Source organism: Mugil cephalus, chromosome 8 (assembly GCF_022458985.1).
Source record: "Mugil cephalus isolate CIBA_MC_2020 chromosome 8, CIBA_Mcephalus_1.1, whole genome shotgun sequence".
NCBI classification, from domain to species: domain Eukaryota; kingdom Metazoa; phylum Chordata; class Actinopteri; order Mugiliformes; family Mugilidae; genus Mugil; species Mugil cephalus.
In genome coordinates, this window is record NC_061777.1 from 1,899,221 (window position 1) to 1,917,299 (window position 18,079).

At 43.1% G+C, this 18,079-nt stretch overlaps 1 protein-coding gene across 3 annotated transcripts in view; it reads right to left on the reverse strand.

Annotated features, from left to right (window-relative positions):
* fras1 (Fraser extracellular matrix complex subunit 1) overlaps positions 1–18,079 on the reverse strand; it is a 216,084-nt gene that overhangs the window by 125,720 nt on the left and 72,285 nt on the right. For all 3 annotated transcript variants that reach the window (XM_047592667.1, XM_047592666.1, XM_047592665.1), the window contains exons 3-11: positions 17,925–18,032; positions 15,365–15,457; positions 13,543–13,702; positions 11,163–11,296; positions 9,551–9,634; positions 8,084–8,185; positions 6,156–6,347; positions 3,407–3,496; positions 1,330–1,477 (exon numbers count right to left, since the gene is read on the reverse strand). In XM_047592667.1, coding sequence (XP_047448623.1) covers positions 1,330–1,477; positions 3,407–3,496; positions 6,156–6,347; positions 8,084–8,185; positions 9,551–9,634; positions 11,163–11,296; positions 13,543–13,702; positions 15,365–15,457; positions 17,925–18,032 — 1,111 coding nt within the window. The remainder of the gene's footprint in view (positions 1–1,329; positions 1,478–3,406; positions 3,497–6,155; positions 6,348–8,083; positions 8,186–9,550; positions 9,635–11,162; positions 11,297–13,542; positions 13,703–15,364; positions 15,458–17,924; positions 18,033–18,079) is intronic.

Consider the following 18,079-nt stretch of genomic DNA (forward strand, 5'->3'; position numbering starts at 1 on the left):
ATTAAAGAAGCGCTTATAACGTGAGTAAAGTGTTGTTATCCATCTTATAAATATGTTTATGAGCCTCTCCCTTCCTCTCCTCTATTTTTATTTTTTTTCTCTAGCTTCTCATTTACATGTGTATTTATATACAACTGTATCAGCTTTCTGCTAAAGCCCTTCACAATCAAACGAGATAAAAAAAGCATTTTGAAGGGGAACGTGTGCAGGCTGCTGTTAGCTGGGGTTCATGGTGGGGGGGTTCAGGGTGGGGGGGTTCAGGGTGGGGGGGGTCCTGGACTGATGGACCGTGTGGTGTGACATGCAGGTAGAACGACAGCGGACGGATGGATTTTATGTTTTTGGGGATGGAAGAAGTGAGGTCGAATTCTTTCTTGAACATCAATTTTACAGCAAAGAGCATCAATCATTCAGGGAGGAATCAGTCAGAGCGAAGGCTCAGAGAACGATTTCTTCAACCCACAAAAAACAACAACACACACACAGGGAGACGCATGTTCTCCTCCTTCTTCATCCGTCTGTGTGTCTTATTGTTTTAAAACTGTGGAAAACGTGTGATATCAGCAGAATATTTGATAAAAATATGATGAAAGGTCCTAAAATTCTCCTTGATTTGAAAAAAATCTTCCATCCATCCATTCATTCATTAATTCATCTATCAGTGTATCCATTCATCATGTATCCATTCATCCATCCATCCATCATGTATCAGTCATTTCATCCATTCATCAGTTTATCCATCCTTCTATTCATTCATCCATTCATTGATTTATTCATCCGTCCTGTATCCATCATCCATTCGTTCGTCAATCCATCCGTCATGTATCCATCCATTCATCAGTTCATCCATCCATCACTTCATCCATTCATCATCCATCATGTATCCATCCATCCATCCATCATGTATCATCCATCATGTATCATCCATCCATCCACCCATCCATCCATCCATCCGTCCGTTTATCCATCCATCCGTTCATCCATCCATAAGCCAGTCTGTAACTTAGAGTATCTCAGTGGTACTGAACCTGTGGTCATGAGCCACAGAGAAGGTTCTGGTCCTGGTGCTGAATGTGGTCAATTAAACCAATGAAGAGGACGTAGAAGAAGACGTAGAAGAAGACGTATACCGTAGAACACTGGTCAACGTTAGCTTGTGTAGTATGTTCTTATAGTTTAATCTCTTGATGTAACTGTTTATTTTGAATGCTTCATCACTTCCTAATCAATACATCTATGAGTCGATCTGTAAACATGTCACATTTCCAGATAATCTTTGCTGAACTTGAGCTGATTGGCCCAAACACACTCTCCATCGTGTTAACATACCTTGGTGACACTCGGGGCAGCATTGACCCTCCTGGGCGACAGCCAGGGTGCCTGGAGGGCAAGTGGGGCAGGATCTCAGATAACAAGTCACCTGGGCATCGCGACACTCGCACTCACGGCAGCTGCCATCAGCCCAGCGAGCCAGGTCCTGGAAGCAAGAAATTATTAATTAGACCTGGACCCGGTGAGAGCAGAGGTCGGTGTTCTCATTATGCTCAAAGTGTGGCCGCGGTAAAGACAAATCCAGGGGACGGACAGAACGCTGAAAGGAAGCGAAGCTGACTGGTAATTAAAAAGGACGCAGCGCAGACCTGAATGCCAACGAGATTTAAAGGAAGTCTGACAGTCACGACTTTTATGAACTCTTTCAAAACAGAATGAGTGAACTGACAGAGGCCCACGGAGGACGGACGGGTAGTCAGGCAGGCTGCAGGAATGTCAATAACAAAGTGAATGATTTGACACAGAAATGTTTTTTCACACCATACGGGTGCAGATGAAAGCACAGAGGAAGGTTAGAGGCTTAAAACCACAGATCTTAATCCAGCCTGTCTATCTGTCCATCTCTCCACCCAGCTCATCGTATCATATCACCACTCACTGTGTTCACCATTCTGAAACAGCAGTCATGACAACTGACCTGCTGCATTAAGACGTGAGTGATTCACCTGTTAACAAACGTAGTATCTGTAATTTTCCACCTTTTCTGAATTCCTAAATACCTCTCATTACCTGCTGCTGTGGACGACAAGGCTACGTAGCTGGTGTCTGGTAGTATCTTATTTCTGATATTGGCAGAAAGAAGAGGTGCCGCTGGCTAGGCTAGGCTAGGCTAGGCTAGGCCAGGCTAGGCCAGGCTAGTTAGTAGCTGACTGCTGGTCTGTTGGTCGGTTTTCCAGTTGGACTGGGCTTCTAAAGGAGTTTTGCCTCAGATCATGGCACAAAGGATCGTAACATCTTGTCCTGTGTATTAATGAATAATTCTAATTTGACTAAGGTCCTTAGTGATGCATAGTTTTGAGAAAGCAGAGAAGGTTTTGAGAAAACTTGGCACCAGATGACGTTGGTGTTCATGGGTCGATGGAGACAATGTGTGGTAATGTAGAGGGGCATTTCAAGAACACAACAGCTGGACGTAAACATCAGGTCTGAACAGATTTTGCAAAGTGTTGTCATTATTTGGTGCACGTCGGTGTGTTTGAGTTCTCATTTATTCCATGGCAGCATGTAATAAAATGTTCCCAGTTGGCCCAATCTCTGGAAATAAACAAGAGGCAACCATTTTCTTTTCTTTCTTTTCTTTTTTTTACGGACTCCTGTAAACAGCTTGCTAATGTGCCTTTAAATCAACTTGAAGATAAGTGCAACATAGTTTGTTATTCTAATTCATTAACTTTCCAGGCTGTTATTTGTTCCAGTCAAAGCAGCAATCATCCAGTCACAAACCTGCTGCTTTAACCTTTCACTAAGTCTCTCCTGTAGAATTAAATCACCAAAGTTGAGACGCCCATGCATCGAAGTGCGTAGGCACGTAGTAAGTATGCTCCATCTATCAGTTTTTGTTTACTACCAGTAAGACGAATTCCTGAGGGAGGCAAAAGAGCAATCTATTTGAAAAGGATAATAGCCCTGTAGACATTTGCTCTGAGCCGAGGCCTTGGCCGACCGTCCTGCTACATTTCATGAGCATTCCCCAACACTGGAAAGAATTAAAGCTTCACATTCTAGTTTTCCAGGGCTAGCCTATGAATAATAGAAGTTTTTAGAAACGATACGGGCCAGAATATTAAGATCTTTGCTAAACAGCAAGTAATTTGATAGCTCAGTCCTAAAACAACATTTATTCTACCTCACTGCAACTTTAATCCCCAGCGTTGGCTGCCTAATACTGATGTATTTGCTTGTTTGTGTAGACTTTGTGCCGCTTTCTTTCTCATTTCTTATGAGAATAAATAGTACACATAAGCCCTGTGGTGTCTCTTCTAACCCACGCAGTTTTGGATTTCTTGCATGATTTAGCAATTTTCCCCTCCTGTGTTTGTGCTCAATGTAAAATCTCAATCTAGGACAGAGGTACCTTGTAGGATTTTCCCTCGTACACACAGGAAGGCTTCATAGAAGAACACTCCGGGCAGCACTTCTCTGGCAGGTAAACAAGCTCCGATCCCTAAAAAGCAAAGACAATTTACGTTTTTATTGAATTCTCTTCAGGAACTGCTTGGAAACCAACATGAGTCGTAACGTATGGTACAACAGGAACAGATGGTGACTGAGTAAATAACAAACTTTGTTGGTCATGATCTGAATATCTGTTGTTGCTCTTTATGTTGCTCACAATTTATACACTCAACAAACAAACAGTCCCGTTCATGGTTGTGAAACAGCAGTAGAAAGCGCTCAGTTGTATTGTACTGAGACAGCAGCTGTGAACAACAACTCAACTATTCTCTTCAAGTGTTGTGACCAGGCATTAAAATGCTTCTCACTAAGTTTCCCCAGCCAACACTGTCTGTTCATGGTTCTGAAACAGCAATAGGGTTAGGGTTAGGGTTAGTTTATTTGAATACGCAGGGCAGATCTGACGTCAATGCAGATGTCAGTGGAGTCGTATTTAACGCTAGGTTAGAACGCACAGTCTTAGCTTGGCAGTTGTGACTGGATTTCCGAGGATGAACTGGAATTTTAAGATCCACATGTCACAATGACACTGTTTAAATTTCCCAAGGCCAAGTATTCCTCACAGGATCATTACAGCACATTGTAAGTGAAGGAATCATAAACTCCCGCGCTACAACTACACCCATGTGCCTTCTCTGCCCACTGACCCACACTTATCATTAAACCCATAACCTTGCCTTAATTGTCTTGCACACTGATACACTCAGAGTGAAACTAGCGCTGCTTTGATCCTCTCAGCACACTGACCTTGCTCAGTTCAGAGTTGGACGATTGCCAGTTATGCTCCTTACAGCTAATGACACTTACCAGCTGTAATTATCACCATACAGGATGATTAATGAAGGCTTATTTGGTCGTGGTGGGGGATATTAAAGCAATATTATTCAATCTGCTTGATGTGAGAAAAGACTGGATGAGACATTGAGTCGCCGTGGCGCTGAGCCTAAAGTGGGTCATTTTAGGGAAACAAGTGTAACCATGTGAACACCAGCTAATAACCCTCACAAATTATGATTATTTTTTCTTTTTTGACTGGTCCCAAAAAACTCCCACGTCCAGCGCCCCACATTCCTAACTGGGCCAAGGCTGATGTTATGTTCATGGCAATACTCGATAATAAAATAAGTGAGACATTCAGGCACATTTTTCTGTGTTTCTTCCCAGACTTTTATCTTGTTCCTCAATTCTCCTCATCTTTTACCAAATGAATTACACCCGGACAAAAGCAGCAACCTTGAATGATCACCTGTTCCTTTTAAACCGGTAAATTCATGGCAGCAAATGCAGGAGCCTGTGAACAAAGTAACTGTGACATCTTCCATTAACTTTTTAGCAGCCCGTTTGAAAGCGAGGAAATGGGATCCATGACAAGCCTCTACGCCACAATCCTAAAAGCGGATGTGCTTAATCGTGCTTAGCGCCCAACGTGTTGAGAGGAAAGGCTGAATTGTCTCCTTACATTTCGTTTTAAACATTTAATACATGCAGATCTTTCTGCAACAATAGCTGTGAGGAAATTATCTCACACTTAGAAGGTGGACCATTAAACATTTTACTCTTTTCTACTGAATCTATTCAGCAACGTCAATAAAGTTGGGGAAACTTGCTCCTTCTTCTTCTTCTTCTGTTCTATTTCCAGTTGGTTTGATGCTCCACAGCTGATATCTGATCAGACAGTTTTATTTATTGCCTATGGAGACAGTTGGGTTGAAATCATCTTCTCCTCCTCCTGTTATATTTCTGCAGAGTTCACTCTCCATACCACAGAGCCACAATCTCTAGTGATTAATATTCTGATGTAAATACATACATCGATCAGCCACAGCATTAAGACCACCTTCCTAATGATGTGTAGGTCTCCCTTGTGTCTCCAAAACAGTTGTGACTCATCAGAGAGTGGACATGGACCTTCTGAGGGCGTCCTGTGGTGTCTGGTAACACGGGGGGGTCTTTGATGGGAAAGTCCTCTGTGGATCATCCCACAGATACTTGATCAGTTTGAGATCCAGTGACTTTAGAGGCCAAATCAACACCTTGTGCTGTTCTTCATGGTTTTTTGAGTTGTTCCTAAAGCGTTTTTGTGTGTTTCTCTGTGTCATTGCCACAGAGTCCAGAAGTTTCCCAGCAGAAACTTGAATAGTGACAAGCTGGTCAATGTTATTCACATCTCCTGTCAGTGGTTTCAATCATTGTGTATCTGATCAGATCATTATATTTAGGGTTAGGGTTATATATATTCTCCATGGAAACAGTTGGAGTCTCTTATCAGAGTGATAGATCAAGCTGAACAAATATCTGCCCAAAAACTATGAATTACAACAATTTGTTACAATCAAACATATTTTATTGACCAAAGCAGCATTTTGGTCAATACCTCAGATTACAGAGGGTGAACTCTGCGGTAAAAGTGAAACGTTTCTGTTGCATGAAGTTTCTTCTCCCTTGCTTCTTGGTCAGGACTCCAACACTGGCATCACTGACATCATTTGATATTTACCCTCTGTCAGTCTCAATAAAGACTCCGCCAACGAAAACATAAACAAACAAACGAGCAGTTCATCCCTGATGGAAATGTCTGGAGGGTTTAAAACTCACAGTTCCCAAACAGAGGTCGGTCTGGTCTTGTTATTTTTTATTTTCGGGCTCACCTGTGGGCAGTCGACCCGTCCACACTCGGCCCTCTGACAGAGGACCTGACCCCGGTTGCAGGTACAGAACTCGCAGCCGGTGCCGTTCCACAAGTCTCCATGGTAACGCACGGCGCCCTGGTAGAGGCAGCTTCCTTTGGCGGCGGCGCATTCGTCACAGCACTGACCAGCACGCTTCACTTTGGTCTGACCCTGCAGCGAAGGAGGGAGACACCAAGTGAGTTTTACCAAGAAAATCCATGGAGCTTATGAAATTGTTATGTTTTTGTGCGTTTTTGTGTTTCAGCAGAGGTAGATAAGAGGGCGGAGAGTGTGTGTGCTGTGCATTATTGAGGGAAAACACGCTGAACGACTTGAGCCATCACAACTCTATTTGAAAGTGCTGAGAGGTGTAGATTCACTGGCACTGCAGAAGTAGCTCCCCCACAACAGAGAATTTGTGTATATCTCCCAAAGACAGCTCATGTTATTAAAGAAAAACTCAACAGAAAGTTGAGGCATTGTGTTCAAAGTCTATCCAAGCCACGACTTCTTTTTTGGCGAATCATGTTTATTCACACAGCAGGTAGTTATTGGCCCTGTTTTATCTTTGGGTTTCAGCTTATTTGAGAGCGTTTTTTTGGAGGGTTGGAGTCAATGCATTGCTGCTTTCTGATTCATCAGCGGAAGTTTTTAAAAAAGTTGGAGCCAGCTAAAGTTAAAAATAAGAAAACTTTAAATTAAAGTGCGTCAGAAAGTTTCCACTAGCTCTGGAGAAGTAGCAGGAAGCCCTGATAAGCTCTTCTCCAGTCTGTAACCTGTAAATTAGGTCTATATTGGTCCTGATTGCTTGACTGATATGTCAGAGGTTTCCAAAGATCTACTGCGACACTTCCAGATGCTAAAATAGAGTCCTAAGATTCTACAAAATCTACAAGTTAGGTTCATCTAAAGTACTACACATAAACTTTAGCATGAATGGGCCACGGTATTGTCAGGCTAAAACACAACATGGTGCCACAGTCCATATTTGTTTAAGAAAAGGACTCACCATTCCAAACACAATAAAATTTTACCTTTGTTTTTAAAGATTTACAGTGACTTTTGCGATGCCATCCTCTTAAAATGAACATTACAAAACCAGGGAACTTCCAGCCCCAGCACAGAATAACCTTTAAAGAGCTGCTGTTGCTACTTTATGAGTTGCTTCGTGCCTTGAGGCTAAAATCCATTTTTTGAGGTTTTAAAAGAATATAAATCAAGATGGGTTTGGAATCTTAAGTCAGCTAGTGTTTGACCTCATATTTTAGTTGTTCCTGTCTGTGTGCAGCCCATTAAGGCTTCGCTGTGTGTCTGGATTGTGTTTTATTTCAAGTTTCACCAACAAAAGTTCCAGCACAGAATGGAAGCTCCATTTGCATACAGTTAAACATTAAATGTCAGCCTGTGCAGATGCTCTTGTTTGTGGATTGGATTAATCATTTAATCTGCTGACAGAGTCACATTATAGGGGCAAGAAGTGACCACCACTGAAGACCTGGTTTGAGTTTAAAGTAGGGTTAAATCTCTGGGAAATGACTCTGAAGTGATGAGGAAAACGAGTCTATGTGTGTGTGTATGTGTGTGTCTTATTTATGCTACATTCTGGGGGCGCACACTAGACTAAGGACCAGTTAAATGCGGACCCTGCGCTGCCATCATTGGCTGGGCTCAGCCTTAAACACAAGGTGAAAGGTCGGACTTCTTAAGAGAGCTTTGAATAGAGGTCCTGCTTATTTGCATTAAAAAGGTGACCAGCTACGGTGATGCTAGCTTCTGGGAATGATGACTCAAGGGCGCCCCCTTTGGTGGTTTACTAGACCAGCCAGGAGGAGACCCGAGTGCAGACCCAGAATTCACTGGAGGGATTTTATATTTTAATGTCAGTCAGTGTGTGTTAGACCACCCACCTTTTCACAGGTGACGGGCCGACAGGTGTTTGTGTGACATCTGGACTGACCCCGGTCACACACACATGTGGTGCAGGCGTTCTTCTGCCACTGCTCGCCATGCTGCCGAGGAGACAGAAACGTTTAGAGCTAAGCTCTGCACACACAGTCTAACAAACAGTGAATCGTGACTTGTTTGCTGAAAGCTCATCTGGATCCAGGGAGTGTCCTCTTTTCTGCAAAAGGGGCGTGAGTGAACACCGTGCAAACACACAGCTGTGTGGAGCATACGCCAGCTACTAGTAGTCAACATCACTCTCTGTAAGTAGAAAACTCTGCAAACAGCTGATGATGAAAGATGTTACAGAGGATAAAACAGTGAATGCACAACAGACGCACACATCTGCACAAAGGTTCACAGGCTCCACATAAAGTTTAAAAAGATGAAAAACTGTTAAAATAAGCTTAAATGCATCTGTCATTTAAAGAACTCTCTAGGTAGGAAGGAAGGAAGGAAGGAAGGAAGGAAGGAAGGAAGGAAGGAAGGAAGGAAGGAAGTGTCTTCATGAAACCTAAACCCAGTCCAGATGTATCTGTAGAAGCTCTATATGAGAAGTTTAAGAACCATAATCTTTAATCTTTGATGTTTCCAACAAATCTAAACTCATAAATCCTCATATCCAGACTCAGCGAGTTGTGACAGAGTTGTGACATATCCAAAGAGAAAGTGAGGAGCTGTTTCCTTCCCTCTCTCTGTCTCTCTCTCTCTCTGGAGTCAGGACACCAAAATAAAGTCTCGACTGTTTCAAGTTGTAAATTTATAATCTGTTTAAATTTGGGCTCAACTTCCCTCGGTTGACAGATTGAATTCTGACCTCCTTCCTCTTCCAGACTAAACTGCACGATGAAATATTGACTAAAGCCTGGAGGATGCACAGGATTTGATGAACTGATATTTCATTCATTACCAGCGTTTATCACTTTGTAGAGAAAATTACAGGTTCCTGGGTGAACGAGTTAATTAAAACATGAGAGATTTATAATGATCCACAACATCTGATTAGTTGTTAGAGGGATGAAATTCCCCTGAGTTCAGACTACCTCTATCTCACCTGAACAAACATGTTGTACAAATACAAACAGGAACAACTAAACCCGAACGTCTACTGACAACTATTCATGAGATGTTCAGCAATTTTATAGCAGGAAGGAAGAGAAACTTGGCGGTAAAGTTTAAGAGCCAGATGAAACGACAACATCATATCTCCTTCTCTTCAGTAAATGACAAATGTTGCCAACACAGTGAGAGTGTGAGAGTGTGAGTCTGAGTGTCTGCTGAGGAGACACAAACACACCAGAGGAGAGGAGAGATTTTCAGCTCAGCATCATAGCACACTCCATGTCCTCATCTGCCCGTCACCTCAAAGACATTCCAATACTTTGTGACCAGAAGCACGAGTCAGGTTTAAACACCTTTATCTGACCCACCTGGTGCTGTTTCCCAGACGACAAACACGGGTTGGACACACACTGAGGACAGCAGCGTCCCGGCTGGATCACCAGGTTCTCATGCTGAGGGACCGAGAAGAAACAAAGGACGTCAGTTCATCTCTGAAGAGCATTTATAAACGATGTCAACGCATGAGATAAAGATATACAATGCAAAGACAATGCAACACAAAAACAAAGAGGAGCAAGAGGAAGGAAGGAAGGAAGGAAGGAAGGAAGGAAGGAAGGAAGGAAGGAAGATCTTTACGATTTGAGGAAGTAAAGAAAGGAGAACAGTTGGATTAGAAGAAGCAAGGACGGACAGTAGGAAGGAGGGAAAGAAGGAATGAACAAATGAAGGGAGGGAGAAGGTGACACAGAAGAAAGGAAGGAAAGAAGGAAGGAAGGAAGGAAGGAAGGAAGGAAGGAAGGAAGGAAGGAAGGAAGGAAGGAAGGAAGATCATTACGATTTTAGGAAGTAAAAAAAGGAGAACAGTTGGATTAGAAGAAGCAAGGACAGACAGTAGGAGGAGGGAAAGAAGGAATGAACGAATGAAGGGAGGAAGGAAGGAAGGAAGGAAGGAAGGAAGGAAGGAAGGAAGGAAGGAAGGAAGGAAGGAAGATCTTTACGATTTGAGGAAGTAAAGAAAGGAGAACAGTTGGATTAGAAGAAGCAAGGACGGACAGTAGGAAGGAGGGAAAGAAGGAATGAACAAATGAAGGGAGGGAGAAGGTGACACAGAAGAAAGGAAGGAAAGAAGGAAGGAAGGAAGGAAGGAAGGAAGGAAGGAAGGAAGGAAGGAAGGAAGGAAGGAAGATCATTACGATTTTAGGAAGTAAAAAAAGGAGAACAGTTGGATTAGAAGAAGCAAGGACGGACAGTAGGAAGGAGGGAAAGAAGGAATGAACAAATGAAGGGAGGGAGAAGGTGACACAGAAGAAAGGAAGGAAAGAAGGAAGGAAGGAAGGAAGGAAGGAAGGAAGGAAGGAAGGAAGGAAGGAAGGAAGGAAGGAAGATCATTACGATTTTAGGAAGTAAAAAAAGGAGAACAGTTGGATTAGAAGAAGCAAGGACGGACAGTAGGAGGAGGGAAAGAAGGAATGAACGAATGAAGGGAGGAAGGAAGGAAGGAAGGAAGGAAGGAAGGAAGGAAGGAAGGAAGGAAGGAAGATCTTTACGATTTGAGGAAGTAAAGAAAGGAGAACAGTTGGATTAGAAGAAGCAAGGACGGACAGTAGGAAGGAGGGAAAGAAGGAATGAACAAATGAAGGGAGGGAGAAGGTGACACAGAAGAAAGGAAGGAAAGAAGGAAGGAAGGAAGGAAGGAAGGAAGGAAGGAAGGAAGGAAGGAAGGAAGGAAGGAAGGAAGGAAGGACAATAGCATCCATAATCTCCGTTCTCCGTTGGTGGTATAAAACCGTATTTTGTTCAGCAGAGTTAATAAGAGTTAATGTGACGATCCTGTCAACGTCTGAATGAACCCGACCAGAATCAGGGAGGATCAGCATCAGCTCCCTCTGTGCTTCCAGCTCACAGCAACGTTTAAGAAGGGACCGAGCGTTAATCAACAATAATCAGAAGAGAAGAGAGTGTGTGTCGGTAGAAACCTACTGGTTTACAGGCCACTGGCTGACACTCGGCCACCGAACACTGGACCTTCCCGCTGCTGCAGGCACATCTGGAGCAGATGCTGGGCGTCCACTCCTCGCCGTCCCGGTAAGTGACGCCCTGCCAGGAGCACGACTCTGACACATGAAGAACAGAATGAGAGCACGGTGAATACGGCTGTCGGGTAATGAGCGACCGCTCAGGCAGAAAGAAAACACAGGCGCTAATTAGCCGCTAACCGCTGGGAGGCATCACAGCAGCTCCGAGACATCATTAGAGTCAAGATTAACCTTTCAGTTCAGATGAGGCTGCTCTGACAACTCAGGCTCTGTCACGACAACGACGTCTTCCCTGAGATACGATGCCACACAGTAAGTGGCTTCCTAGCATGTGTTAGCAGGCAGAGGAACTGACAAAGAAACAAGATTCACACTCTAAGCTATGGTGTGGGTTTCTTTGTAACTTAGAAAATGAACAACTCTTGCATCCAGCTGTGGGCGTGCAACGTTACACGCTACGACACCTCTGACTGGGAGCCGAGTTCGCTGAGCTGCATGGAAGCATTTAAAGGCAGAATTGATTCGGGAACATTTACATTTTTATTGCAGTATCGCGTGGATGGATGGAGTCTTTTTTACCTCAGAATAAAAACCATTTGGCTTTGAAATGAAATAAACATGGACTGATTTCTGAGACAACTTTTGTGTAAAGAATGAGATAGATGTCGTGGAGAGGTGGAAGAAGATGCAGCGAGAAAAAATCCATTTGAGGTTTTTGCAACAAATGCATTTGTGCTAAGTCCAGCGCATTTACTCTGATGGTGAATGCATCAGTGTTGATTAATGTGCATTGTCCCAATTCAATAAACTAATAATAATAATAATAATAATAATAATAAGTGTCAACGTCTTTGGAGGTTTTTTGGGAGGTTTAATTGTCCAAATCAGCCAAACCTCAGACGCAGATGCTGCCAACTTTTATGTCTTTAATCACAATAAACCATTGATTTCTGCACCTCTGAGGTCTGTCTCCAATTTAATATAAATGAGGGCTCATTCAGAATATTTTTTGTGTAGACCGAATGTCAGACACCTTTTTTGTCTTAAGCTGAGAAGCAGGAGATGTGCAAGGCCCCACTCAGACCTGGTAATTAGGGTTAGGGTCAGACCTCTGAGATCTGAGCACAAGTGTTGTCCTCATAAGGAGACACTTTTGTCTGCCATGTACTGGTAGCAAATGGTGAATATACTTATTTATTTATTCTTACTAACTATTCTAGTTTTATATGACATGCAAATTTAACAAATTCCCAAGTATTCATTTGGTCACGGTTATTGGATTTTTAAAATTGAAATTCAAGGCATTTTTCTGTATTAGAGTCAAGAGGGGATGAAGAAAACTTCCTTTTTGCAACCAGAAGTTGTCGTTTTCAAAGTAAAAGCACGTATGAGGATGATGCTTGGTAACAGAAGTTGATGGACGTGGATCAGTCCTGTTATTTTTAGAAACAATAACAGAGTCTCAGTGAAGAGGACATGACTGCAGAAAAACTAAGCTGCATCTTTCAGGTAAAACCCCTTTGTTTGTTCACTTGTATTTTACCTTGTATTCACACCTCTACTGACCTTGTAGTGGCAATGTGTTTTTGAGTGATTCATGCATTCATTACAATTATTTATTTATTTTGTAATCAACATGTCTCCACTTCATATCACGGCCCTGGAGCTGGGTCGAGGAGGAGTGAGGTAATTGCTCTGCAGGAGTGGCAGCTCGAGCACAAACCTTCTTCAGGCTCATGTTTCCACGGTGCTGTGTGCATGTTTGCAGCATTTAATAATACACACTCAGTGGGTGTTGTTATGTTCCATGCGTCTGTATTTGCAGTATATTGTGTATTTATGAGGAATCTTTCTTTAATATCAGTAACCAAGCAGCAAGCGAAACCTCCAGCCTTAACAAAGACACTGGGGTATGACTCAAAGTGAAATTATTGCAGCCTGAGGTCTCTAACAGAATCCAGGCTTTAGGATATTTGACAGGTATGAAATTAGATTTTTCTAATCTTTAAAACTTCTCAATCTGGATGTTATTGCAGCTCAAAGCACAAATCAAGTCATAAATGTCTTTCCCATCACTCACAAAAAAAACACCATCACATCCTGTGTGACTGAAGTGCTCAGCAGAATCGGTGGCGATGGCGCAGAGCAAAGCTGCCACTAACTAAACCAGTTAAAGCTGAGTCAACGGAACCAGACACAAATCTGCTTCGAGCGCTGAGAAAGAACAGGACAGTTCCCTGTGAGTTCCCTGCAGACGGGCAAATAAAAGAGCAGCGCAGGGCAGAGCAGGGTCTGCATCTGAAATCTGAAGTCGAATTGCTCACCTCCGTTGCGACCGCACTTTGGGCAGCACTGCCCAGCGGGGGTGAACGGGCTCTGGTCTCCAGGGCAGGTGAGAGTAGGGCAGGGGAGGGCGCTGCAGGAAACACTCCCTCTGGAACAGATGCACATGGTACAGGGCGACGGACTCCACTGGCTGTCATGCTGTGGGAGGTAGAAGAACGAAGAGATGGTTAGAAGGAATGAAACAGAACCAGGGAGACGGCGGGATGGAGGAAGCTGCTTTGTAGACAACTTGATAAACCTGAGTCTGAGTGACAGATGAGAGAATAAAATCTCACAGAGGAGAGAAAAAAAAACAGAGCTATCGTGAATTTTATGAGAGGACGTTATCTTAACGCCAAACGCTGAAATGCAGGCGTCTAATTTTGAAGCGTTCCCACTTAAAGACGGGATTCTGCTGTGAGCTCATTGGCCGTATCTTTGTTCATACGTGCACAGACTGGTGCTCTGGGAGAATACCTCAGGCTAGCGTGCGTGAACCGTAGAGATGCTTCGGCTGACTGACAGAACAGGACTGATGGAATCCTACACCACTGCCCCTGGAGGGGTATTACTCCGAGTTAGATTCCTGTTCCACATCCATTTCACTGATTCTCTCTGAGAGGAAGTCGGGAGTCATTCCTTCGCTTTAAACGAGAAAGCAGCGTGGCCACGTTTTCCTGCCGACGGAGCGGTCCAGGCGAGGATGCCACTAACTCGTTTTCTGAAATTTCAGGCTGTGAAACCTGCATGAAAACCTACCCTGTTTCATGTTTTAATGGGACATCTGTCTAAATTCCTTTTCATTGTGGGGAGACTTCAGTTAACTGGTCGATGGGTTTTACGGTAGAAGAGAAAATGTGGAGATACTGGTGACGGAAGCTGGGCCAACACTTTCTCTAGTTCTGTCTGGTTTCTTTGGTTTTCCTGTTGCTGGTTTCTCCTTGTGTGTTCCTGCCGTAACAAGTCTCACCTGCATTAGTTCATATTTAAAGTCCTTCCTTACCTGACTTGTTCTTTCCCTCTGCACCTCCACCATGTCTTTGGATGGCTCATGGATTTGGATAAAGATGGAGCCACCTTGTCGCAGGAAAATGAGCTCAAGACTCATACTGATTCTCAATTATGCTGAGCTGCAATACTCAATAATTAAATGTATTTTTTGTACCAGAGTCTGTGCATTCTCTTGCTTGAATCCATGGTGAGACCAGTGTTTTGCAGCACGGAGGCATCTAAAAATCACTTTCCATTCTGACCTTTAATGTGTGCAGAAATAATAAAAAAAAATGTTTCTCCTGGAAAAGGAGCAGCAGCAGAAACATGTAGAGTGTAAAGCCATGTAAAAGTGTCACTTCACCTGAAAGCAAAGCCAAGAGAGTGTCTGAACCCTGCCAAGAAAAAGATGCAAATCTCTTTATGACGTGTGCTGTTCAGGACTTCTTCCAAAGACTCATTAAACCGGAGATGAACAAGACGAGAGGGAGGACGTGTAGCAGAGAATTTAATCATTTTGAGTCTTATGTTAACGCATAATCAAAACTTTTTGACACTAACTTTTTTAAAAATCTTTCAAAAAGGAAAACGGCAACACACAGAGGAAAACCATGTGGCTGCACTGAAGCTAAGGGTTCGGTCAAGTTTGGACCTTCCACTTCATCCCAGACGTATTGGACGGGGTTAAGGCTCAGCTCTTTGGACCCAGGGGCTACGTCATGTTGAAACAGAGGCCACACAAAATGCTAGTTTAAAAGTGCAAACATATCAACAGCCAATATGTCAGAAGTTCGTATTAAAAGAAAAGAAAGTGAATCAGTTTCCACTTACTCCATAAGTGATTCCTTCGTGCTGGCAGGAGCCCTGAGACGAGGAGACACACTCTGGACAGCACTTGTTGGCAGGAATTCTTAAACGCTCGCCCTTTAAAAAGAAAAAAAAAATATGCAAAAACATTTAAAAAATCTAATTTCCTGACATGCTACACAAATAAACCAACAGTGCATGAAATATAATGAATATATATGGAGACTTTATTGGGTGTGTGCAGCATGTAGAAGATACAGAATCACCATACAGTCCTTTAGCCACGCTGCTTTCACACACTAATTGAGGCCGACCATTCAGCAGGAAGGGAGCAGGTTAGTATTTATCTGTGAATACAAATGCTATGGAATGGGAAAGAGGAGGTGGGGGCGCTGTGATTCGTGTAAGGTGAGAGAAAACATTCCCAAGGAGCTTCAGGTAATTTATTGTGTCAACTGGCAAAGTGAGGAAAGCAGAAGACAAATTTCAATGTGAGCAGGTGAAGGGAATGACAATCGAATGCATAAGTGGGTGAGATCCAACAGATGGAATGTGAACGGTGCAGCGTGGGGGTTTATATTATACCTTAAACACAGACAGGAACCACAAACTCAAACTGGAAGAAGCTGAATTTTAATGGCATCTGGAAAATTCATCCACAGCAACAGCCAGTACTGATGTAAAGAGTGCAATCTGAACTCCTGGGTCCCTGCTCTCCAGCATCTTCTCATTTCAGCCCGTCCATCTTTTCTCTCTTCAACGCTAATATCTACAATGTGGCTGCAGAACAAGCGTTTGATCCCATTTGGTGCAAATAAAACCGAGATGGTTCAGCATCAAAACGAGTTCATTTGACGCCGGAGCGCCGCGTCCTTCCAGTCATCAGGCTCAAGGTTTTTATTTCTGCTGTAATGAGCAGAGGTCGACTGATTCTCCGAGGAGCAACCTTTGACTTCGGAATTCAAAAGAAAATTCAGCTCGATCAGAAAGTAAAATAAAAGTCTGTTGTTGGTGCAGATTGTTTCATTAATTGGAGTTTTCAGTTTTCAACTGTCCATGAAGCTTTTCACCTGTTTTATCACCTTTATAATTTTGAGATAATACTGTGAATTTCTGAATTTCCTGCCAGTTTTCAATAAGGAATAAAACGTTGGCATAACTTCATTAGTGCTGCCTTCAAATAAAACATTTATAAATTTTATAAAATGAACACACTCACTTACTTCGTAGTTTAAAGTCACATCAGACGGGGGCCCCTTAGGAAGGTCTCCTAGTGTCATTGCCCCTGAGGGACATCTCCTACTATCCCTGAAAACTCAGCTCATTGCTGCTGCTATGGACTCATGTTTGTTGCATAAGGTGAGATCCATTAGGAAGTGTCATTGCCACTGCTGTAGTTGGTCGTTTGTCGTGTCAGATGGGGTTTGTCACGTTAAGTGAGGACCCCTTAGGGACATCTCCTACTATCCTGGACCCACTGATGTTGTTTAAAGTTTGTTGCGTCAGCTGTAGTTCTGCTCATTGCCGGTGCTGTAGTTTTTTAACAGTTAATAAAGAAGTACAATAAAGGTTTGTCACATTGGATGTGTACTACTACCAAAACTCTACTCATTATCACTGATGTTGTTTACAGTTTGTCGTGTCTGGTTGTCGCCCCTTAGTGAAGGCTCCTACTATCCCTGACAACTTGACTCATTGCCACTGCTGTTGTTTAAAGTTTGCTGCATCAGGTTGCATCTCCTAATTTAATTCAAAACTTAGTCCATTGCCACTGCTGCAGTTTAAAATTTAAGGTCACATAAGCTGGAGGTCCCTCAGCGAGGTCTCCTAATGAAAATTTAACTCATCGCCACTAATGTTGTTTAAAGTTTATCCTGTCAGGTGGGTCTTCCTTTCCTGTTTAAATCCAAGTATCATCTCCTCTTCAGTGAAGAACATTACAGAAAATTAAAGATGGATTTCAGGAAACTCAATCAGAAAAGAAAATCAAAGAAAAAGGAAGGAAGTTTGAGCTGGTAGATTTTCAAGAGAAATCGACGATCAAGTGCAGGTGAAATCACCTTTTAAGAGCTTTTTAAAGCCTGCTGAGCATGACGACTCGTTTTTAATTAACACTGGGTCTGTAGCCAGGACAGATTTGACGCCGTCAGCATCAGGGTTGGCGTCTAAATCACATTTGAGAAGCAGCGCGAGGAGGAAAGGGTACGTAGATGGAGAAAATGTATTTCTGGGAATCTCAAATAAAATAGGTAGGCTGTAACTAACAGTGTCTGAAGAGTTGGCATTGAGGCGGACTGAATGGTGCAATTGGCAGACTTCGGCGCACAATAGTCTGTCAGTTCATTGATTCTTGATGTAAGGGCAACCCACAGAGGCGAGTGATTAAGTGGAGCCTTGTAAGAGGATCGGCAGCGGTGCAGGGAGGGAGGGAGCTTAAAATATCACAAAAAATAAGATTCCTGCTCATTGAGGCCATGCATCTCACTCACTCTCTGTGGGTTCTGGTGGTGTCTTCTCCACAGGCTCTTTGTAAAGTGTGTCACATTCACAACTGTATCTGAGGCTGTTTTTAAGGCGAGCTCACCCTCTGGAAGTTGCACCCGGGGTTGGGGCAGTGGGTGGGTCTGCAGATGGCCACGTCGCTGTAGCAGGTGCACTCCTCACACGTCTGCGGCCTCCACGATGTGTTGTTCTGTCGGGACATAAAAACAGATTTGAAACGTTACTCGATGCAATGCT